This window comes from Thunnus thynnus, chromosome 10, assembly GCF_963924715.1.
Source record: "Thunnus thynnus chromosome 10, fThuThy2.1, whole genome shotgun sequence".
Classification (NCBI taxonomy): domain Eukaryota; kingdom Metazoa; phylum Chordata; class Actinopteri; order Scombriformes; family Scombridae; genus Thunnus; species Thunnus thynnus.
The window spans coordinates 6915180-6939414 of NC_089526.1; the positions used below are offsets into that span (position 1 = coordinate 6915180).

The 24235-nt window shown below is 40.5% G+C and overlaps 1 protein-coding gene across 1 annotated transcript in view; it reads left to right on the forward strand.

The window, feature by feature from the left end:
- Nucleotides 1–1627: 1627 nt before the first annotated feature.
- Nucleotides 1628–24235, forward strand: part of znf385d (zinc finger protein 385D) — a 79535-nt gene continuing 56927 nt past the window's right edge. The window contains exons 1-2 of the mRNA XM_067600663.1: nucleotides 1628–1909; nucleotides 12033–12175. Of these exons, the coding sequence (XP_067456764.1) occupies nucleotides 1888–1909; nucleotides 12033–12175 (165 nt within the window). The 5' untranslated portion in view covers nucleotides 1628–1887. The remainder of the gene's footprint in view (nucleotides 1910–12032; nucleotides 12176–24235) is intronic.

Here is a 24235-nt window from a genome sequence, read left to right on the forward strand (position 1 = left end):
TCCAAAGTCTGACAAAAAATTGAAACTGTTGGAAATTCAAACATTTCAGTCATTCAAGTGTTCATAAAAGCCATTTAGACAACCTTACTGGAAACTTTTAAGATAGAAAATGATGTCTGGCAGGTGTAACATAACAAAAAACATAATATATCCTGACAGAGGAATGTGTCTTCCATAAAAATCAATACAAACTGAGTAAAATCAAAGATGGCACAGGTCTGGTGCGCTCAGTGCCGCCACTGGTGGCTGAAAGATTTAATTCAGTAGTAAGCTCCATCTTTTGTTTTGCTTTTCTTTTTTTTTTTTACATTAATGGAAGATATCTCTGTCTGTTGGATTAAAAAATGCTTTTCATTATTTTACACCCACCAACCTGCATTCATCTATTTTGTGTGGCCACCTGGGGGTGGCACAACAAGCTGTAAACACAACATTGTCATATTATCAGCTTGTCAAGTTGTTATGGTGAACATGAAAACACAAAGCAACATTATTATTCATTTGGAGTCGTGTTTCTGTCCACCTGATGAACGATATTCCCATATTCGCTCCCCTTTTAGCTCTGTTTTGGTCTCCACCACCTCCTGAGGGAAAAATCTGTCATCTTTAGCTGCTAAATGCTCCATTATGTTCACCAGTTAGTCACTAACTTTTGTCTGCTGTTTGATGCTTGGCAGGTAGTGTGAAGCTTTTTTTTGTTGAAAACAGCTGCCTTCTGCCAAAACAATGAGCTGAGAGATGCTCCGTAGAGCTGAGGGGAACTGCAGTCGGGTAGGAGTTTATCACTACAAGCGACTACTTTCTCATTATATACTGTCATTTGTCCCACTGTTCATATTAAATATTGATTACTATAGAAGATGGTCCACCACCTGGTTAGTTTGTACTTTCAACGCCTGAGCGACTAAAAGATGACCAGGATTTTCTGACATTAAGTATGATAGTCATGGATATGGATCAGGGTTAGTAACTATTGTCCAATTTCTTACATAACCTATTTCTCCTAGTAACCATTTGTGTGTGTGTAAACGTGCTGAGTGAATAGGAGAGAATGATAAAAGACAAAGAGGGTGAGTGAAGAAAGGCGAGCGAGTGTGAGAGAAAAAAAAAAAACACTGCTAAGATATTTACAGAGGTAGAAACACAGAAAGAGAGAGAGAGAGAGAGAGAGAGAGAGATAAGGAAGAGTAAGAACCAAGGTAGAGCGAGGGAACAGTCAAGATAAAGAAAAAAGAAAAGGATACGAGCTGGAGATGGAAGCAGGGAGAAGGGAATAAGATCAAATTAAGGAGAGACAGCGGGGGGAAAGCAAGGAGAGAGTGAGACAGAGAGAGAGAGAGAGAGAGAGAGAGAGAGAGAGGCTTGGTTGACACATAAAACAAAGATGAGACACCTATAGAGAGAGAGAGAGAGAGAGGTATTTGTGGGAGAAGAGGCTGTTGCTGGAAAATGTAGATAGACACCTCGGAGAGAGAGAGAGAGAGAAAAGAAAGAAGAGTGTGGAGGGGCCAGAGAGGAGGAGGAGGAGGAGGAGGAGGAGGAGGAGGAGGAGGAAGACAGAAGAGGAGGAGGACGAGGGAGGGGAAGAGCTAAAGAGGAGGGGAGGGGACGCTAGAGGCAAGGGAGGACCAGTACGAGGAGAGAGAGAGAGAGAGAGAGAGAGAAAGAGAGAGAGAGAAGCAGATACGGGGGTCCACAGACAGCAGCGGCGTGCAGAGTGCAGCATGCAGACTGGCCATTGACGCTGCTGTTGGATTGAACACACATGCACAGACACACACACCCCTGAGGAGTGTATGAGACATGCCCAGGCTGCTGTACATGGACACACACACACTGGCAGGGCACCAGAGAGGAAATACAGCAGAACCCCGAGCCTGAGGAGCTATGGAGAGCAGCATGTTTTTTGGTAAGTGTGTGTTTGTATTTATATATCATTATGTGTGTGTGTGTAGTGTTTACGTGCATAATCTCATCCTCGTGTGTGTGTGTGTGTGTGTGTGCAGATATCTCTTATTTAATGTTCTCACTTGTTCGGGATACTAAAAAGCATGAAACAGAAGAAGCGCTGGCTTCCGTTAAAGGAAAAGAGTGTGAAGTTACACACATAGGAAAGCAGTGGATTTATGTGTGTGTGTGTGTGTGTGTGTGTTCATGTGCTTTATCACAGTCAAACGCAGAGTATAGGTGCACACACTCTTCCCCTCCTCTGAACATGTGTGTAATTGCGTTCCAGCCTGCCTGTTACTTGTTCTGGAAACTCAAAGAGATGGATAGGAGAGCTCGTTGCTGTTTCAGCTAAATAATAAATAAATAAAAAAAGAAAGAAAGAAAGAAAGCGTGAAGTTGCACACAGAGGTCTCCTAAAAATGTTGAATGAACCTGCTCACCCGTGCAGATAACCCCCTTTTCATGCTCATGTTCTGCTTTATTAGACCAAGTCCCAGGTGACTGGGTTGAATCCAAGCTTTGCATTTCATTGTTGCTGTTTGACCCACTGACAGTCTGTAGGAAGTTCGGAGATGCCGTGTCTTGAGAGCCACTTTATATTCCATGTAGGATATTTAGAGGAATCTAAGAAGGGCCCCTTCCATTAGTTTTTATGGAGGAGGCTTAGGAAGACTTAATGCGCGAGCGGCTTCTCGTCAAGTGCTCTTCTCACGGCTGGCTTACAGTCACATCGGAGGAATAATTACACAGGGATCCAGAGTTCTGAGGGGGTGATTTGTTAAATGAAAGACTCTCTTTTTTATCCCGGGGATTAAAGTGATCTGAAGTTACAGACCGTGGCTTGTAAGAGCGAGAAGGATTTTCTCTTGTTATGCCATACACAGAGGAGGGTTGGGTGGGTGTGGGGGGAGGGAGGGGGGGGGGGGGGAGAGAAGGAGCTGGGAGCTTATAAATGAATAAGCTGTCAGGTGCAGAGACAGCTTCAGCTCTTCCAGATCCACAGCTGATGTCGGTCAGGTGTGCAGCTTTTGGAAAGCAAAGAGAAAATAAAGGTGATGCGGGTCTGGTTGGATGGATGGGTTTTGAAATTGGCCCTGTTTAACGCAAAATCATGAGAAGTGAAAGTGGAGAAGCTTGCCAGCCAACAGTTCAGGCAGGTTTTTTGTGGTCGGTGATGCTTGTTTTGTCTGTATTTTATACTCATGTCATGTCGTAAAAGAATAATAAAAAAAAGAAAGAACATCTTATCTGCACCGCTCAGTGTGAAACAAAAAACACAAGAGGAGTAAAGGTCATCTCTTTGCGTACAGGATGTGCGTCGTTTTAGCATTTATGAATGCAATCCTGAGTGCACAACTGCACTGCACAGAGAAAATAGATGGCATCTCTTAAAAGATTAATAATGCTGTTTGTTCACTAGCTCTGCATGGCTGCTATTTAACTAGAACATATTTCCTGGTAAAGTGAATTATATCAGGTGACATATCATGAGAAGAGCCCGCAACATTCTTTGCAAGACTTCTTCAAAACAAGATACCCGAAATGGAAAAGTAAAAAATGAACAGATGAAAAAGGAAACGTCCCTCCGCATTATAAACTGTCCGCATACATCAAAACCAGCCAGTAAAGGAACCGTAACCCAGCAGGCTAATAGGTCTTGAGTGTGTGGTGCAATCATACAAGCTATTAGTGTTGTTGAGTCAAAGGCCCAGAGGAAATATATCCGCTGTGTCTGGCTTTGCGGTTGGCGTTTAGCAGCATGTAAACGTCTTTTTGGTTAACCTCAGATTACAGAGCGCATGGGAAGTGATTGTTGGATCCGTTTCAGAGACAGCTGTGTTTATTAGTGAGCTACACTCATGACAGCAGCCAGAGCTACAGTATACTAATCTGAAGGGGTTGGAGGCGGTGTGCGTTGTGTAGCTCGGAGCCAAATGCCACACGCTGGTGAGATTTATGGAATTTCATAAGAACATAGAGTTTATCTCGGAAAGGTTAATTGGAAAATCAGTGAAAGTGTGGCTTTCAAAAAATAAGAATGCTTTAAATCTCCCCTTTGTACTCACTTTGTTCATTATAATTGGGGTGAAATGATTTTATCCTCTCCGCTTGAAGGAGAGTGCTGATCTCAGAGCATGTTAAGGGTCACGGAATACAATCAGTAAAAACACAAAGGTGTTAATCACATCTGTATCGTCATCAGCATATGAATGACTTTCAGTGGAATTCAGATTTATCTAATAATTGGATTTATATTTGCTGAGGGAAATGGAAGTCTGTGCGAGAGTGATCCACTTATTTTGAGGCTCTCAGGCTGCGTGGACTCTCAGCCTCTGGACAGATCTTATCGGAGGAGCAGCCAGGTTCAGGACACTAAGAGGAGGCGGAGGTGGAGGAAAGCGGCACAAGATGATTAATTATTAATGCCAGTCGGCGTCCTCCAGACATCATTTTTACTCTCTCCCTCTCTCGATATACTGCCGCAGGAGTAAAAACGCTTGAGCCCAGATAAGTGAATCTTTCAGGAAGGGCAATGCAGAGGACAGTCTGAGGCACGCCACGATACAGTAGCCAACCACATCCTGTCCAATGAGTTGCTCTTAACATCTCGTACTGTACAGTTCGTGTTGCATCATTAAACTCAGCCTCAAAGAGAATGGGTAAACAAAGGCCAGTGGGGAAAAAAACTTTCATCAATTCTGATCTGTTTCAAATGTTTCCAGAAGTCAGATCCCATTTCACTTGCATCACTGCATCATTACATTTCTGGGAAAAGCAGGCAAAAAAAGCATCTCCAAACGCCCCAGGTTCAGTGTGGGTCAACTCATTTGTAGTAATTTGATTAATTAAAGTTTATTTTAAGGATATGCACCCCTAACGTACAATATCAACTGACACGATGAGGGTTTTAAAGCTGTACTTTAACAGTTTTGTTTGGCCTCTTGGAGGAAGAACTCCACAAAAGTCTCTGACAAGTATTATGGTCGTATAAAGTTGACATGTGTTAACAAACACATCCTGTAGACACAGAGCAACATTAGCATTCATCTAAAGAGTGTAAGAGCAATATTCACTGTCCTTTTAGCTCTGTTTTGGCATCCACCATCTCCTGTGAAACATATCTGGCATTTAAACTGCTGACACGCCACTAGGTTCACCAGCTAATACGCTAACTTTGTCTTTCTGCCATTTAACGCGGGGCAGGAATAGCGCGCAGTCTGTTTTTAGAGCTTTTTGGCTAAAATCAGTTGCCTGCTGCTGATGAGAGCAGTGAGACTGAACCAATCAGTGAAGTTGTGGGCTGTAAAACCAAAACAATGAGCTGAAAAATGCTAAAACGCAATGTAGCTGTAGCCCACCTGTCTCTAGGCTAATCAGGGAAGGGCCCTGACTTCTCTGATTCAACTAACTTAATGTACAATAAATAATATTTATTAATACTAATGTTGTCCTGTTTACCTATATAAACTTCTTGTCTTGAGTCCCTTTATCCACCGCTAATGAATTGTAACACACCTTATTAGGTTATGTCTGTCAAATCCACACACTGTATTCCACATTTGAGTGATTAGACTACTGCAATCACTCCATCAACAAACTGTCACTAATATCTATCTCATGTGTTTAAATAACTCTAGTGAAAGGAGCAAACAAACATCACACTGGAATCATTTATTAGAAACAATGAATTTCTATTATTTACTCTTGTAAAATTTATCAAAATAAACAAATTAAATAGAATTTAGTCTCCTTGAAATTTCACTTTTTCTTTCCTTTCAATAACTTGAGTTAAAGTAATAATTCTCCTCAACTGGAGCAAAACACAACACAAATGAAATGCAGATTACCTCAAATTTAAATTGGCAACAGAAATCAGTGGGCCCACGCTCACCAAGCACACACACACACACACACACACACACACACACACACACACACAAGAATGCAGATATTAAAATAAAAACCTGTTGCAGGCCTGATTCGACACTTGGGAGCGGAGAGACCCGAGTGTGGTACCTTGGTTACTAATTCTGAGTCAATCTGCAGCTTATACCGGTGTCTTGGTCTCTGGTGAGGAACAAGATGGCACGCAGATGTTCAAAGATGGCGTCGTCTGTCTTGTGTAGTTAAAGGAACTCTGAGCATTGACTTGGTAGCTTGTAGCTCTATCTGGTAAATCTTCAGGGTTTCCATGTCGTGTAGCGTAAGCTGGGTTAGCTATACAGTAGCTGGAGTCCATTCACTTTATTAATGAATGCTAACAAACTACACTCGGTTAGCTAATGAGCTAATATACAGACGTGAACAACTGTACAACACATTTAGAGTAGAAATGTCTTCAGCTGCTTGTAGCATGAGAATCCTGACGAAGACTGTCAAGAAGATAATTTAAGACTGTGTTCACCCTGCAAGCCTTAGTGCTCACTTTGGATTTATTGCTCAGATCTGTTTTTTTTGTTTGTCTGTTCACATTATTTTTTTAAAATGTGGCCAATATCAGATTCCACTGTGAACTGGTCACAGTCTTGAACTGACCTTCATGCGGAAAAAGAACAATAACAAAGACGTCACATGCAGCACGCTGTCATATGAGGCCACTGAAGTCAACGTTTACAGTTTCATTTGTAAGTTGCAATGCAAGCCAGCTAGGAAATTTGTGAGCAGATGATAACGAGGACAAGCATGAGGAGAAAGACAGACAAATTTTTAATGATGACTATGTGTGGAGCGATGGCTACTACTTCTGTACAGAGGTGCGTGTGGATGCAGAGTCGGAACCAGGAGTGGTGGGATCGTGATGCGAATGGCTTCACACAAACAGATGTCATCCAAACTTTCAGGATGCCAGGGCTACTTTTAATCTGTCAGCACCTCTCCGCAAGACTCTCGCAGCAAGACACTCAGTCCAGGCGACCCGTCTCACTGAGAAAGTGTGTGGGAGTTGGGTCGTATCGGCCGGAGTGACGTAAAAGTCGCATGAATTCCGATATGACTGTTCAGACTGAGGTCGCGTTGCAAAAAAACCCCCAAAAAACAGACCCATATGTGATTTAAGACCACATATAAAAGTGTCCCAAATCAGAATTGAAAAGATCAGGTTCCATGTGATTTGTGCTGTTCACAGAGTTATGAAAAAAACAGATCTGAGTCACATAGGAGCAAAAAAAAATTGGATTTGGGCCACTTTCAGTCTGAATGTAGCTGTAAACACTGACTACATACTTGTTTGTATTAACTACCCACATGTCACGACACTCAATGACCAGTATTAAACTTACTCTTGAATACCACTTCCTGTTTCTACTCTTCACATTGTATCTTTTTACACGTATCTATTTCACTGCACCTTTTAATCTTTTATGAAATGAGCTTTGTTAACCATTTATGATGTGTCTTTGAACCTTCATTAACTTTCTTTTAACATCAGCTGCATTACAATGTATGGTATTTTTAACATGGTTACAAAGAGCTGAGAGGAACAGCACAGTTAGGTGATATATAAGCGACATCTTTCACATTACACATAGTCATTTGATCCACTGTCAGGATAAAAATATTTATTAGTGCAGCTTTAATGTTATCCTGCTTTAGTACCTGATTTTGACGTTGCCCCAGTGTCAAATTCCAGTTTCAAGACTTTCATTATTTCAGTAGCGTTCTTATATGTTGCATATTCTGAAATTAATTTGTGTTTAATCAAATTACCAGCAAGCCAGGTCCAGGTCATGCATTTGAATCCAGTACAGAGAAGAATAGGAATGAGGTTAATCAGGGGTCCAGATGGTCATTTTTTGCACTGAGGCCCACTTGCAGGTTAATCATGGAACGATCACATTGCATTTTATGATTTATATTTTATTTAAATATCTAGTTTTTAGCAGAAAGTAAGCTCTTTGCAGCTTTCTGTGTGGCCTAAAATACAAATCTGTGCTTCAGTTTTACATAGACAAACATTTTACAACCTCAAATACTCATGAAAGTCGCATTTAGCCATCGCATATATTTGCTGTGAGTGCCTGCATGAGAGGCTCATAGTGAGAAGTCTTCATTCAGTTACAAGACTGCATTCACTTTGTAAACAGAGCACTACTGGGGTGATTCTGGGCCATACTGGTATATAAACAGGCTTCTCATTCAAATTATGTTTCGTATTCTAATTGTTTGCCTTGAACTTGTTTCAGTTCATTTCATTTTCATCATCTCAATAAATGCTCCTGACAGAAACACAGAAAATAGGACCTGGCTGCTCTTTTTCCACAGTTTTATGCTGCCTGTGCCGAGTTCCCAGGCTGCTCAGAGAGTCTTCTACCACATATTTTAATGACTGTCACCTGCTGACCTTTCAGCGTACAGTGACTCTCTTGAACGAGTTCCTGAGCGACTCGTTATGCAAAATAGATGGCAATGTCAGCTGCAGAGACTCAGCCCACCTGGGCCTAGGCGTCACAATGCAGAAGCTGCCAACAGCTCAAATATTAACATTTGTTAGCCGAACTCAAGTCAAATATTGACACCTCTAACAAAGTGATAATTATGGATGCCATCTGTGCATTTCTACCGGAGCCTGTTGTGCTGGAGTATGATGAACTCAATGTGATGCTCAGAGGTTGGGGTTAAAGTTTAGAATAGCAGCCACGGGCTCATTTTCTCTCTACGCCTTATATTTTTTGCACTTTTGCTGGTGGTGACAGATGATCAGACTTCAGAGAGTTTGAAACACTAACCCCTGCTGCAGGCTGGAATGTGCTTTTGGTGTTTGGGCATGTTGGTTGGATCACTATTGTTGTTCTACCTTTCACAACAGGAGAAAAAAAAAGAAAATCAATTTGTATCTCAAACAGTGTGAGGTTTAAGAGGATGTGTGAGGTTAGAACAGGTTAAATCCAGTAAGCAGTAGACGCTGTGTCCAGTGGTACAAAGAAAGTACATTTACTCAGGCGCTCTACTTACTGTAAGTACAAATATGTACAAATCTGTACTTTATATCCATTTTACATATCAATTTCACGGTTCTTTATACTTCTACTTTTCTACATTTCAGAGGGAAATAATTCACTTTTTGCTCTACTCTACTTTATTTATCTGACAGCTATGTTTACTAGTTACTTGGATACTCAGATTTCCATACAAAATATATAATCAACTTATCACATATGATGTTTTGTCATAGATTACACTACCAAACAGTACATAAGGTAGGAATATTTGCTCTACTTTGCCAAGTTGCAACATTAAAATGCTTCTGACATGCTAAAGTCAGCTGAAGTCAAGTTTTTAATGCAGGACTTTTACTTGTCATGGTGTATTTAAACTATGGAATTGCTTGTTTTTACTTAAACCTGCATTAATTTACTTCTTTGCCACTTGGGGTCAGCACAACAAGCTCTATTATCGCCTTATAAAGCTGATATGGCTAACGACTGCCTATTTAAAAATCCAGCAGACAACATTAGCATTCATGTTTCTGGTCACCTGATGAATGTTCAATCTTCTTTTAGCTCTGTTTTGTTCTCCACCAACTCCTGAGGGAAATATCTGGCTCTTTAGCTTCTAAATGCTCCACTATGTTCACCAGTTAGTTGCTAACTTTTGTCTAGTGTACAGTGTGGCTTTATCAGAGCTTTTTTTAGCAAAAAGAAGCTGCCAGAAACATTGATGAGGGCTGTCAAAACATTAAAGTTATAAGTGTAAAACCAAAACAATGATCTGTAAGACTCTAAAAAGCTCTGTAGGTTTGAGGGGAACTGCAGAGTTGGGTGATAATTCTCTGCAGGTTCGTCACTACAAACGACACCTTTCACACACATAATAAGTTGACCCATTATTCATCCAATAATATTGATTAGTACAGCTTTAAGCAAAGTATCTGTACTCCTTCCAACACTGGCCTTGTCAATAGAATGACAAGACTTTATTGTTATTTCTATTTCAACAGAACAAATCACCTCTGTGTGATGTTACCGAGTAGAAAACTCACAGACTTCCGCCACGGTGACACATCAGATTTCATCCCCTATCAATCAGCAAAGCCAAACATGACCCCCTATCAAACAAATTCACATTTCAGTTCGTCACTCTTCATCCCGCTGCAGACTATATATCCCAAACATCAGCCCCGATGTGTCTGAACCGGCTGTTTTGACTGTGCACGTCGGACTGATGAATGGTGGATCTAGCTGAGCGTGAGGTGAGGCGTGCCTGTGGGCTGACGTCAGGCCCGGCATGTCGAGAGACGCTACAGTTGGATGATCTCCACAGAAGGACATGCTTTGTTAAAGTTGGGACTAGGACGTGCCTCCACATGAGAGACGGCATGTGTTCTTTTTCCAACAGATGGCAGCGCTCCGGCGACTGGAGGGAGAAGACAGAAGACAGAGTGAGAGAAGGGGGGGGGGGGGACAGTCTGTGGTTTTTCCCCTCTTCTCTTCTTTATGACTTTTGCTTTTTATTTACCCCTTACCACTGCCTAGGGACCGAAACGAGGCAAACCTTGTTTTTATTTGTCTCAAGTCGGTGGTTTGATACTGTATGTGCCAGCGTTTTAGAGTCATACTGGCCCGGAGCTCCACTGTTGTTAAATGTGCAGCGATAAAAAAAAATCATCCCTCTGGTCCTCATTACAGCTTTGCGAAATGGCTTCTTTAATTCCTAATGTTTTGGAAGGCTGCAACGGTTTTCTCTGCCCTTTTTTTTCCGTTTTTTTTTTTTTTTTTTTTTTTTTTGATCCCACCGTGTTGAAACCAACCTTGTGCTGTTTCCAATTCGTGGTTTATAAAGCGCTCTGCTGGCGTGGCACACTCACATGACAATAAAAGTGAAGTATTTACTTTTGTTTTTCCTAGAGATTTGTGGGCCAGGCCATTGAATCATCTCATAAGACACACTGCCTGCCGCAGTCATTCCACAAAGACTATTTATGGGGACAATTTCAGAATGAGAACATCTGTTTCGGAGAGATAAACATCATCGCATCATCACGTTGTGGTCATCTGCATGTACAACTTATTCTCAGTGCACATTTTTTGGTCTGATTGTGATTACAAGTAGAAATTGAATTCAGTAAATTCACAGCCTGCAGCCAGTGAATCACACACTTAATCTTTGAGATGATTAACGGTAATAGACACCATTCTTTGAACCATGGTGGTGGTAGAAGAAGTAGTCAAATTGGTAAGTGTAAGTAGCAGATTATGCAAATACTCCATCACAAGTACATGACAAGTCCTGCATTCAAATGCACAAATATTAGTAAAAAAGAGTAAATAATAAAGCTTAATGAAATGCTCACTGTGAAGAAGTACTTTTGAGATTGTACTCTGAGACATGCTGTTGTATTGATAATGAAAACCTGCAGACATGAAATAAAATTTGATGAAAATTTAAAGAAATAGCATCAATTTTGTAACTGAATATTATTATTTTTGCAGTAAAAGAATCCCCCGAAATGTGTGAGATTCAAGTTTATTATCCAACATGGTTCCATCCTTGACTGGGATCAGTATTAGTGACAAAACAATTCCAACTCAAGGTCCCCCAAACCAGCTTTTTCCAGACCTTCCAAACACATCTCATGGTCGCATCTTTCTCACGGTTTTCAGCTCGACACGTGGTTGAAATCTCCAAAGGGTTGACTAGGAACCATTGGTTGACATTATTGTTCCACAAACATTGGACGGCGATGTGAAAGAATGAAAATCCCCCAAAGTGTGGATAGGAAATTAGATTATGAAGTTCTTGGAATAAAACTCAAGAAAAAACTAGTAAAAGATTCTTTTTTGTTGCTTTTAAATAATAATGATGATGATGCCTAAAAGGTATTAGAGTCAAAGTTTAGTTAAAGCATAAAAGTAGCTATATATTCCTTTAAAGAAAGTGAGATCTCTTTTGTATGCACAAATGCACAGTTAAAGAAATTACTTACACATATAAGATGATACACAATGTGAAGGGGCAGTGAGATACGGGCAACACATCAAACCCTGAAGGTTCAGTTGGATGTAAAACTGTAAGATTTTGGCTCAAGCATCTCTCCCGGTTACAGTCTGTGGTTCAACACATTGCCTTCGCTCTCCCTCCTACAGGTAACACATGTCAAAATGGCCTCATGCCTGCCCTGATGCGTCCCACCCTGCCTGCCGTCCAGACCTCACTGGGCATGAAGCAGTTTCTCCCGTTTCCATTGGATACGGCTTCAGCGGTCAGCCTCTTCCCAGGATTCAACACTGTGAGTGCAATGCTTATCTCTCGTGTCATGTGATCTGCTCGCCGGGTTTTCACAGGCTGTTTGAACGTCACTTAAGGTCACGTTGAATGATAACGTGCTGTGATTTGAGAAGCAGAGAAGAGTGAATTTCGTGTTTTTTTCCAACCTTTTAGATTCCGTATCTTTATCTCAAGTCTCTACTTATTTCTAAAATCTACATATTCTCCAGATACATGTTTATTTAAAGCTGTTATCGCTGCCTTGGAGCTACAATAAGCAGCTTTTAACTTCAAGGCAGTGAAGTCCGATCTTCCTCAACCTCATTTGGTTCTTGTACCTATTTGTCCTTTTATAAAATGCTCTCTTTCATAGTTACCAATAAAACACCTTATTAAGATGATGCTTTTATAGCTTTAATGCAAAAGTTGTAAAATTGGAAGGAGCATATTTAATGATGTTGACACTCCACTTGAAATAGATAAATCTATCTGTGAGAGAAATGTAGGTTTTGTTAAACACTACTGATTTTATGGGCACAAGACAGAAACTATGCAAAATGATCTCTGAGGATCTCAGTGTATTTGTATTACAGATATCATGTAATTTCTCTTTTAGTAGCGCAAGAATTAAGAGAAGCACTAATGGAAAATGATTGTTACCGTGATAATGCACTCGTTCTCAGAAAGTTTGCATATTGTACTTTATCTTGGTGATTTATGGACAACTCTGCCTTTAGGCTCAAAGACCAAAACTCATTTCTCTTCGTGGAATTTGGCCGCAGAGTACAACTCCTCTCCTTGTTAACATCTGTTTCTTTTTTAACTCAACCACAGAAAACACAGTTAGCCGTAGAAAATTTGAAAACACGTTGGCATCTCATCGGTCTGTCCAGAATGTGACAAGCATTAATCTTAAAAGTCAAATAAGTGCCGGAGCATTTAATGTTTCTTTGAAAACAGCCATTTGTTACAGAGTGATTTTGGGTTCGTCTTCTTTGGCGAATTCTCAGAGCGATGGAAGTGTTTACAAAGGTTAGATTGACTACTTTAACCTAATCCCATTATGAATGTGCTCTAGATTACCTGCAGGTACAACAAACAGAAAGAAGTTTGGTTTTATTCCAGAAGCCATTAGACTTTTGAACATCCACAGTACAAGAAAATGTTCAGTTTATCTCCTGTATAGACTGTAAAATTCACTTACACTTTTGACACTTCAGAGAGAATATGTGCCTCTGTGGTGTCATATATTGTTGGCTAGCTACAGACCGACCACTACCATTAATCCTTATGTATTTTAACTCTTTCTAACGTTGTCATATTGGCTTCGTGTGTGTGTGAATGAATGATTCGCTTGCCTAAAACTGCCCCACGAGAGACGATTAGAGTATTTTGAATGTAATTGAATTCAGTTGAATTGGAAACATGCTCCGTGGTTCACTAAACTGTCAGTTGGATACTGAGGCTCTTATATGTGTCATGAGGTTGACCGGGCAATATGTTGACTCATAAAAGCTTACATATGTTCTTGTAAGTGAAGACTTTTAACTTGATGTCATCCAAACCACGTTCGTTATTGTAACCGTGGTTTCGGGTTTGCTTAATTATATGTATAAAACAGACGACCGGAGGCACATCGCAGGATCAAATATGTTATATTTCTTCCTGTTGTCTTGTTTTTTCTTCTTTTCTATTCTCATGACATTATAGGTATACTATTTATCTATTGCTATTTTAATGTGAAAAACATCCCTTCACATTTTAAAATGTGAAATAATCCCTTTAGAGCGCATGTTTTTCAACAGAGGTGTCACATCTCAGAGACATACTTTTTGATTGGCCATTTCTTCAGTATTGATAACCCATACAAACAGCTTTCTGAAATGCAACGGAGGCATGTGGCTGCACAGACCTTATTGGATTTGCAACCGGTGAGGCGCTACCTTTTAAATGGAGCACTCACCCGATGTGCACTTACTGTACCAGGACTCATGTGTACACTCGTAAGGATCTATTGATTTTCTTTTTGAAAGTAGAAAGTAATTATGAGGAAATATGTGGCCTCGCGCGGTTCGAATCAGCAAGGTCATCAAAAAAATACGATGACTCCTAGAAAAAAGTAAAACCCTGACAGATAAAAGCCTAAAAGATTTTTTTTTTTTTTTTCTGTGTCTTTCTTTTGAATTACGGGGATAGCTCAATTTAAAGTCTGCTGGAAAGGGAGGTTGAAATATGGCACACAGCTGGAGAAGAGTGAGAAAAAAAAAACACGCACTTGAAGTGGGGGGAAAAAAAAAAAATCGGGGACATCACAGAGAAAAACCCAGATAACCCACGAGAAGACAGATTGTTTCTGCAATGAGAGTTTCATGAGAAAGTTCAGGAATACTGCGTCCCTTTTCTTGCCCCGTCTAATCTGTCTTTAACAGATAATGAGTAATGCACTGGGAAGTTTCCAAATGGTGGAAAGCTGATACTAGATTAACACAAAGTAATCACCTCTCGCTCTCTGTCGCACAGACGCGCGCCGCTTCCCGCTTTTTCAACCCTCTGATTTTCTCTCTCAGCCTCTTTCTGTTTCCCCCCCTCTCTCTCGCAAACTTTTTCTCTGAGGTTTCCTAATCACCAGCCGAATGTGGTGCACTTATAAAGCAGGAGACGTTACCAGAAGCTTTATAAAAGGGTTCATACACAAGTTGCTGCTCTACATTCTGTTATGCTGCCTACACAAGCCCCCTTTTTTTTGCAACGCTTTCATCACCCGTGTAAGTTTGGTTTCAAGGGAGCAACAAAGGAGGAGGTTTCACTTTAGGTGTCATGCAGCGGGTGGCTTGCTGTGTAGGAAAAGATGTTTTACAAATCATATAAACAGTGCAAGTACAAAACATTTGGTACAAGTAAAAGTAAAATATCTGAAGTAACTAGGAGTTTTTTTTTTTGCTTTCACATCAGCTAAAGGAGGAAAGAAATGAGAACAGAAAGAAGGAAATAAGACAAGAAGGTGATTGGAAATCTAAAAGAAAGAAGGAAAAAGGGAAAAGATAAGGCTATAAAGACAGACGGAAGAAAAAGAAACAGAAAAATGATGATATCGGTGATATTTCATAAGCTTATCTTATGTTAAATGTAAAACACGGAGTATAAAGTACAATATTTTCCTCTGAAATGTGGTGGAGTTTAAGTATAAAGCTACACAAATGGAAATACTAGCATTTGAAGTATGTAAATAACTTTCCACCTCTGCATATGCACGATATTGCTTCAATCAAGCAATTTATTAGAAGTTGCAAATCTCTGATTCTAATTGTGCACAGAGACCAAACAGCTGTTCGATTAAGTGCAGCAGATTTTTTGATTTACAGATCACGCCGAAGCTGGTTTCCATCTGTACTCCCACTGAAAGAACACACTTGTATCTGCTGAGATGAGGTCAGATTTGCTTACGTGCCTCCGGGGCCCAATAAACATTTATGCTCCCTTATTCAAAAAAAATACCCAATGATTCTATAGATGATGATGACAGTTCTTCCATTAACGCACTGCAGCAGCGAGAAGTCACTTCATCCTGGCGAGATTCACATTATTATAGGCATTTTTTTTTCAAATGTGGTGGAAAAAGAAAACAGTAAACATTGAAAGTGTGCGCGTGTCCACACCTGCATGAAATGGAACTAACAACAAAGTCTCTTGTTGTTGCCTTTGTGCAATCTTGTTCTGCGCTGAGTGACAGACAAAATCAGAAGTTCTTAGCCGGAGGGAAAGAAAAGAAGTTTGTTATCCCACCGCATTCTCTCTCTCTTTCTCTCCCTCTCTCTTGCTTCCTTTCTTTCTTTCTTTTTCCCCTCAGTGAGGCATACAAAAAAAATGTGGCTTCAGGACATAAAAAAAGACATCATGCATGTAACTACATGAGCACAGAAGCACAGGGGGTAAAAAAAAAGAAAAAAAAAAGGTCTCTCAGGAGACTTCAGTTCAAAAGGAGCTTTTAGACAAACAAGATGATGTAGTGCAGAGCAGAGCGGAGGAGAGGATTGGAACATGTAGTGATCCTGTTTTTATTCCCAGGTGTTGAGCGGTGTATGAGCTACTTTAGGTATGCTTCTGTTCCTTCACCCTTAACAACACGAGAGCAGAACTTACTGACCTTTTGATTTTTTTTTCATCTTCATTTAGTCATCTATCTGCCGGCTATAAAAGACAGAAACGTGTGATATAACAATATACCAACATAACATTATAACGAAATATCTGCGGAGGAAGCTTTAAAATCTGTTGTTGTATTTGGTTGTTGTGGGTAATGTTTCACTTCACTCAGCAGGATCATTTTAGATTTACAGGATTTTTGCATCCATGCGATGAAGTATCTCAATTTTGGTTTTGGTAGGTTTGTTCACTGGATTAGACACAAACTACGGAGCCAGTCGGAGTCGGAGTCATGGAGAAAAACAAAAACTAATTCATATACACAAATTAACAAAACATGATCTCAAATTAATAATTTGTGTGCACTAATTACTAAACGGTGTTCACATGTTACATAGTTCACGCTCTTGAATTGATCATTCGTGTGCAGAAATGAACAGAACTGATTATATTGTTAACATTTTGACATATATCCACATCTCTGTCCAAAATCAAAACAAAAGCATTGTTATTATTTCACACCGTGCCTATTCAAGCTCAGATTTTGTGAGCATGAATTAGTTATTTACTCTCCAAGTCACCTGCAATTTCATATATTGCACAATATATGCTTAAAAACTAGGGTCGCTGGCTTTTTTTCACTGTGTCAGAGAGCCCAACACTCTAATCAGCACTCTTGATTGTCCTATAGATAAATATATCAGTGTTGTATTTAGTTGACATTAATCAAAACTTTTGCAATAAGAAATTCTGGCTCGTCCGCTTTAACATTCCTCACTCGTTTTCATATAATTAAGGAACAGATTCAGGGTTTAGCTTGTTTCACTCCAGGGTCAGAATAAGGATTTAGGACAACTACAATGAAGTCAAGACCAACAATGAAAAAACAAGTCATGATTCATTGCATCCGCTTGTTGCTGTTGGGTGAAAGACTGAAGAATTCCTCAACTATTAGAGAAGCAGTTTAATCCCTTAACTGAGATGAAAACAAGGAAATTAATCACAAAAATTTAATCATTCCTCAATAGTTTTGACTTTTGAACCAAAACATATGTCACAATGTGTTGCTGTTGACCCGCTTTGAGAGTAAACATCGGGACACTTGGATGCGTCGAGGATAGCACATTGCAGTACTTTGCGGGACGAAGAGTCCAGTTCACAGTAAAAGAAACAAGAGAGTGAGCCGTGAAGAACTTTTTTTGGGGGATTGCTCTGCAACTTTCAATTGATTCAATCGCAGAGGACTTATTGAAATTGCCACCCTGAAAGAAATGGAGAAAACCAGAAAGAAAAAGGGGGGAAAAAATGAAAGAGAACTCAACAGGAACCGGTGAGTTTTGGAGTGTAATGAAAGAGAAAAGTGAAAGGGGGGGGGGTAGTAGTTTCAGTTTAACAGAGCAGGGAGGAGGGGGGGTGGCGGCGTGTGGAGGCGAAGGTGTGTGTGTGTGTGTGTGTGTGTTGGGGTTGTCTTTCTTTGGCTCTGAAAATAAGATCTATCTTGCCTGGAGCCTACATTTGTCTTGGAGAAACAATACAAACTCCATTTCCCCCTGCAAAGTAATCAGGAATGTGATTTATCGATTGTGCGTGCAGATCTGCACGCTGGGAAATTGCTTTGTAGTCCTGCAGCAGCAGTGACACACAGGCCTCAGTCTGCACTCACAAAAGCATCACAGTCCATTTCAATGTGTGCCCACCCCCTCTAAGTCAACGTTAGCATCAATGGCTGTAATGGAAATGTGCTCTTTGAGAAAGCACATTACACAGTGAGCTGCGAGGTGGGAGGAGGAGGTATTTTAGGCATCCGGGGTTTCTGGAAGTAAAAGGCCTGTTCATTTTCTGTATCGATGATGTAACGTGAGAGACAGTTGGAACGCTTCCAAAGTAATCACCACAAACAGATTTGTTCAGCGATTCAAATAGGTCTGTTGTTGCGCTCATTAATGGCTGTTTCCTCCGGTCGAAGAAATAATTGAGCTTTGTAGGCCAGATTGAAATTGAAGACTTTACCTCCTGTGTAGCAAGCTACGGAGCTATATCCATAAAAATAGCAACAGAAAAATGGCAACAGATGATATCAACACAGCTGTACAAGTTGTTTCAAAAAATAAAGACTCTCAAATTGGCAAATTTCTTTGATTGCTGCAAAAAATATTAAGTAAACTACTGTGCCAACTCTTGAATCATAAGTACAGAAAAAGAGCAGCTGTGTTGCAAAATGTCTGGTTCTTCGATAAGAATCAAAGATACGAGCCTGTGTACACAAAAACAATGAGGAGAGAAGTTAACTGCGACTTCTGAGGTGCATATTGATAGGAAACGTCTAATCATTGAGCTTAAAATTCTGCACATGTGCCACTCGCAGCGAGCGAGAGGTGGAGAGTTCACTTTGTAGAGATGATAATACAGTCAGCAGTTTGAATCAGTTTGGATTCTGGGTCAGTGTAAAATAAATTCAGCAACTATTGTAAACTATGTTTTGACCTCAGTTAATCCCAACAAAGTGTTCTGAATTTACTACAGCTCTTACCTGCTTCCTCCTCATAGCAATGGTGGCTAAAGCTTATCAGTGTTATAGTACTTAAAGATGGCACCATTACCGAAACACGATTTCTGAGAACGGGTGTTGAAAGGAAACTTATCACCCAACTCAGCAGTTCCCATCAGCTCAATGAAACGTTTTAGCATCTTTCAGCTCACTGTAGCAGTAGCAGGCAGCTGGTGAACATAGTCGAGCATTTAGCAGCTAAAGAGACAAATATTTTCCTCAGGAGACCGAAACCAAATCAGAGGGAGACTGCTGGACTTACTTCCATCAGAAACACCTCTTTAAGTGAACGCTGATGTGTAAATAGGCGACATTTTGCTAACACATTTGCCATATGACGTTATGTTTACTGCTTGTTCTGCTGCCCCCAAGAGGCCAAAAAATATATTAATTCTACTTTAAGCTGAATTCATTAAAAATTATGCTCATAACAAGCATGTGTGATCAATTTAATACATGTACTGTACTTCAGAAATAGCTAATCTAATCTAACCCCTATAGGTTCTGAATTATCCAGGAGACTCACATGTTTCTATGTGGAGGAACATCAAGGACATCATTAAAAGAAAGCATTAAAATAGGAATTTACAGTGGTTGAAATACATCCAGCCCCAGCCCTCCCACTCTATAGCTTCATCCATTTATTTTGTTGTTGACTCTCAAATGAGAAAGAATGGCTCAAAATAAAAAAGAACAAAGGGTGAGTCAGGGCTGTTTTTCAGACTCCCATTCGACTTACACATGTCCCATAAACATCTAATGGACTCTATAAATTGTATTCCTGGGGTAAACATGCGAGCCCACAAAACGACGGGGAACGATCAAAGCTGGGGTGAGTGGGACCACCGCAATACCAGTCGCCTTCCTTGCAGCGAGTCACACCTGCCGGACTGGAGTGGATTGTGTATCTATCTAATGCCCGGCACAACGGCCCTTATCATTTAGCTCGTGCTCTGGGGCTTTTTAACCCCCTGAACTGAGTGGAAGCTTTATGTTGGCGGAGCTCGTCTTGATGTGTTCTCCCACGATAATATTTCACTCTCTCTGGATAGCTGCCAGCTCACCGCTCTCTCTCCGGTGGAATGCAGAGATAATAGTGGGGAGCTCAAGATGATTTTTTATGGAGGTGCTTGGTGCCAGCTTCCCAAGAGAAGCAGAGTTGATGCTGTAGTCCAGTGTCTCCTCCTTGTCTGAGTCACCTACTGGTACTGTTACAACTCTCAAAGCTCCCTTAAGTGTCAAAATATTGTGAAATTTCAACCGCAGTGTGATAATTGATGAACACTGGGTTTTAAATCAAAAGACAGTGATATATTTTTGTTTCCTTCCTGTGTTTCAGTGTGATCTCTCTGCACGCCAAAGGCTTGGATGTAAGATAGAAATGGAAGACAGGAGCAATCTGTTTTTGCTTATTTGATGGTGTTGTCATGCGCTTGGGGTTCTTTGGAGGCGTATTTCATCTTTAACTGCCCATCTGGTCATCTTAAAACAGGGAATACTACTCAATTTGAGATTCCTTAAAGGTATGTAGTAGATAACAACAGCAATGTGTGTTTTAGTTCATGGGGCTCTGGGTTTGTGAGCGTATCACAGAAAGTGACTGGACTCCTGTAAACAACAGCGAAAGCACTGCCTTTATGAGATGTTCGAGGTTTGAGGTTCATCTAAACTGTCACCTTCACCTCATCATGTGACCAGTTCGTTTAAAACTGATCTGCTGGAAGAAAACCACCGGACTCCGTTAAGAAAAACTGTCTTTGTATATCTTGCATTCATGACCACAAATGTTGAACAGATTATCATAATGCTGACAAAGCTCGGTTGAGGTCGGGATGCTCACAGTTTAGGTTCATTATTGCATATAACTGTGGTTACCCACATGCTGTTAGGTTAAAAATAGAGATTGACTGAGCTGACACGCTGTAATGAATGATGATGACAATAATGAAGACTGTGAGTAGTGCTGGGAAGTGCAAGTGTTTGTGTAGTCTTAATATACCAGTGATAATATACCAATTTTGAGTTTTCCAGTATTGGGCGTTGTGCACTTTTCAAGCCACCAGAGCAAAGGACATGCTAACAGTATGCATGGGTATTGTGTTGAAGAAAAAGCAAATATGCTTCATAATAATCCAAAAATATTAGGCTGTATGATACTTAATGTGATAATTGTGTTAATGCTACATGCATATTATTTTTACAGTAAATAAAGACAAACCTACCAACTCGTACTTACTGTACATGAAAGAATCTGGTGAGGTCAGACGCCCCCTAGTGGTCTGTTTGGGATGTACGTGAAGTGTCAAGGGTAGCGAGTATGTATGAGAGACAGTATTAGTATCAGCAGCAACCGAGCCGAGTCAGTTCGAGTGGAGTATACGGGCCTGTACGTCAGTGTGTCCGTCAGTCACCACCTGCACTGCTTAAAGCAAGCTAAACGTTGTCACACAGTACTCAAGTGACTTTTTAATTCAATTGAAGCTGAGAAGGCAGGCGAAGGGCAAGAGCTTTTGCAAGTGTCAGACTTGCGAGTACATGGCTACTTCCCGGAGGCAGTTTGGACCAGTGCAGACCCAGCACGTTCGATCCCACAAAAGAATCTACATTTGGAATTCATTCATTCATTTTAACTCAGCATTAACTGTGAGATGCAGTTAAAGCTCCCCAAAAGACTATAATATGGAACATATTGAGTTGAAATTGTTTTGTCAGACGACATTTTATTGAATTAGATTACACTGGATTGCACTTCAATGTCAGATGCCTCTGAAAATTGTCCCTCTTCAAAAACATATAAAAGGGAACAAACCCAAATGAACACAGCATGGCATGCAGCACTACATTGTGCAGATTTAGAAAGGAAGAACGAGGCTGCAACCTCTGAAACAGCTCCACACGTGAAAACAGCACATATTGCCTTGATTTTCCAGAGGAATTTGAATCAATTAAATTGAAGATGATTTAAGTGACTCTATTAATTTACATATCCAGCTATTTATTCCTACCAAAAAAGATAAAGATCTACCCAAATAAGAAATCGTATGTGACTAAAGATATCAACACCAGAAAAATGGAATTTAAAAATAAAAACTTCGCCAAACTCGAACAGTTGGAAAAGGACTTAAAGAAGAAACTAAGGGAAGCCAAACACGCACACACTGGGACGCTATGAAGAGGATGACAGGAATGTCATCTTTGAACAAACCTATTGTGACCGACAATGAACTTGTGTTTTCAAATGATTTAAATCGCTTTTTCTCTTGTTTTGACTCCATTGACAACTCTGAGAAATGTGCAGATGTACTTAAGGCCATTACCCCCACTTGTGCAAATAGGGTTGTCATTACTGTGGATGAAGTCGGGTGCATCTTCCAGCATAACTCAAGGAAAGCCCTTGGCGTTGACTCAAGCAGTGCACTTGTTTTAAAATCCTTTGCCAGGGAATTGGCCCCTGTCTGGCAACCTATCCTTCAGCTGTCCGTAGACACTCGTACTATTCCACTAGCTTGGAAGACTTCTCATATTAAATGTCTCCTAAAAAAACAATGTCCTTAAAGAGTATAATGATTTTCAGCCAATAGCGCTTACATTTGTTATTATGAAATCATTGGAAAAGATTTTGGTCCAATAAAGCAATAGATAACAGACAGGATTCTTTTCAAATTGCCTACAAGCAACGTCGCAGCACGGATGATGCAGTTGTTGCACTTGTGCATCTCATCACCCAACACCTCGACAAACATAAAACATATGCCAAAATGTCATGCCTGTCCAAAATGATTCAGTTGCAGTTCAATCCAAACCTCATTTACTGGTACAACTCTTTTCTCACAAACAGAATACAGCTTGTAAAGGTAAATGATACACTTTCCTCTCCGATCAGGACTAATGTTGGAGCACCTAAAGGCTGCATTAGCTCACCTGTGATGTTTACATTGGACACTGAAGATTGCAACACCAGTGTGCCCAACCAGTTTCTTTTAGTATAGTGACAGTGATGATGATGACTATTTATCAATACTAATAAAACAGAAGAAATTATCTTTGGCCTTCCTCCTTCTGACAGTGACAATCCATAATGTAGAATTTTCTACATAACAAGTCTCTTCTTGTTATGATAGATGCCACTCTATCAACCCTCATATAGAATTTATTTGTAAGAAGATACAGCAGATACATTTACTTTCTTCATAGACTCAGATCATTTGAAGCCAGTAGCCAGATTATTTTACTATTTTTTAAATCAGTTATTCAGAATATCATGCTGTACTGTAGTATGGCCTGGCTCAGCAGTCGTCAGCTGGGTACCACCGATCTAAACCCGGAACGTCTCCTGGTGGCGGAGCAGTTGTAGGGATGTCTCCCTGCCACCCCCTGCAGCCAGCCCTTGTGTTACTCCAACACTTGTCCTTTCTCCTCAACCAGAGCCAAAAGCTGCTCCTCTCAGTCTCCTCAGCCAGGTCTTTTAGGGCCTTCTGCTTGTTTGTTCCAATTACTCCCATGTTCCCCACGAGGTGAACAGCTGATGTACTGACAAAGCAGTGGCATCATATTTCTACTGGGTAGATGATGGTTCTCCAGACAGCCTCCTTGCACTCAGTGGCAAGATCTCAATACTTCAGTCTCTTCCTCTCCGAGGCAGATTCTACACCCTCCTCCCATGGGACAGTTAGCTCAATGATGAGCACAGTCTTGGCGCCGCTGGACCACATTATTATGTCCGGGTGGAGGCTTGTGTTGGTGATCTCACTGGGGAACTAGACCCTCATTCTCCAATCCTGGGTGGCGGGAACTATCCCTGGTGGAATTCTTGGTGTTCCTCCAACCTTCTCTGACAAACTGACTGTGATGGTGCGCTGGTGGAGGATGACCTCTGCTCCCTTCCAGCACCTTGGCCAGTTTGCTCAGGACCTGGTCGTATCGCCACCTGTAGTCTTGCTAACAGTACCCCAATTTAAACACAACAAGCTTTCTTTTATACATCAGTCCATGTTCCTGTTACTAAACCAAAATCAGTATGCTGCTAACTGAGATCTGAATCCAGTGGATATAATGTGATATGTATGATTGTCATGACTGTTTGATGTGCTTTGTACGTCTATGAAAAGTGTCATATGTGAAACTGCATGTTTAATCTGAGTGTAAATCTCTTGAATGGAACTGCCTAAGGACACAAAATGAATGTAGTACTGGTACTGTTATTGTTACTATGCCCCATGTTATTTAATATGTAAGTCGTGTTGAGATAATTACAGATAAATGATCATTTGTTATGGTAATGTTACCTTGCTACGGGAACTATGTAGGTGGCAGTTAATTTTTCTTGTTCTGTTTTGTACACATAGTTGTGATTGTTTTCTGGCTGTGGTGTGGACTCGAAAAGTTCGTCTG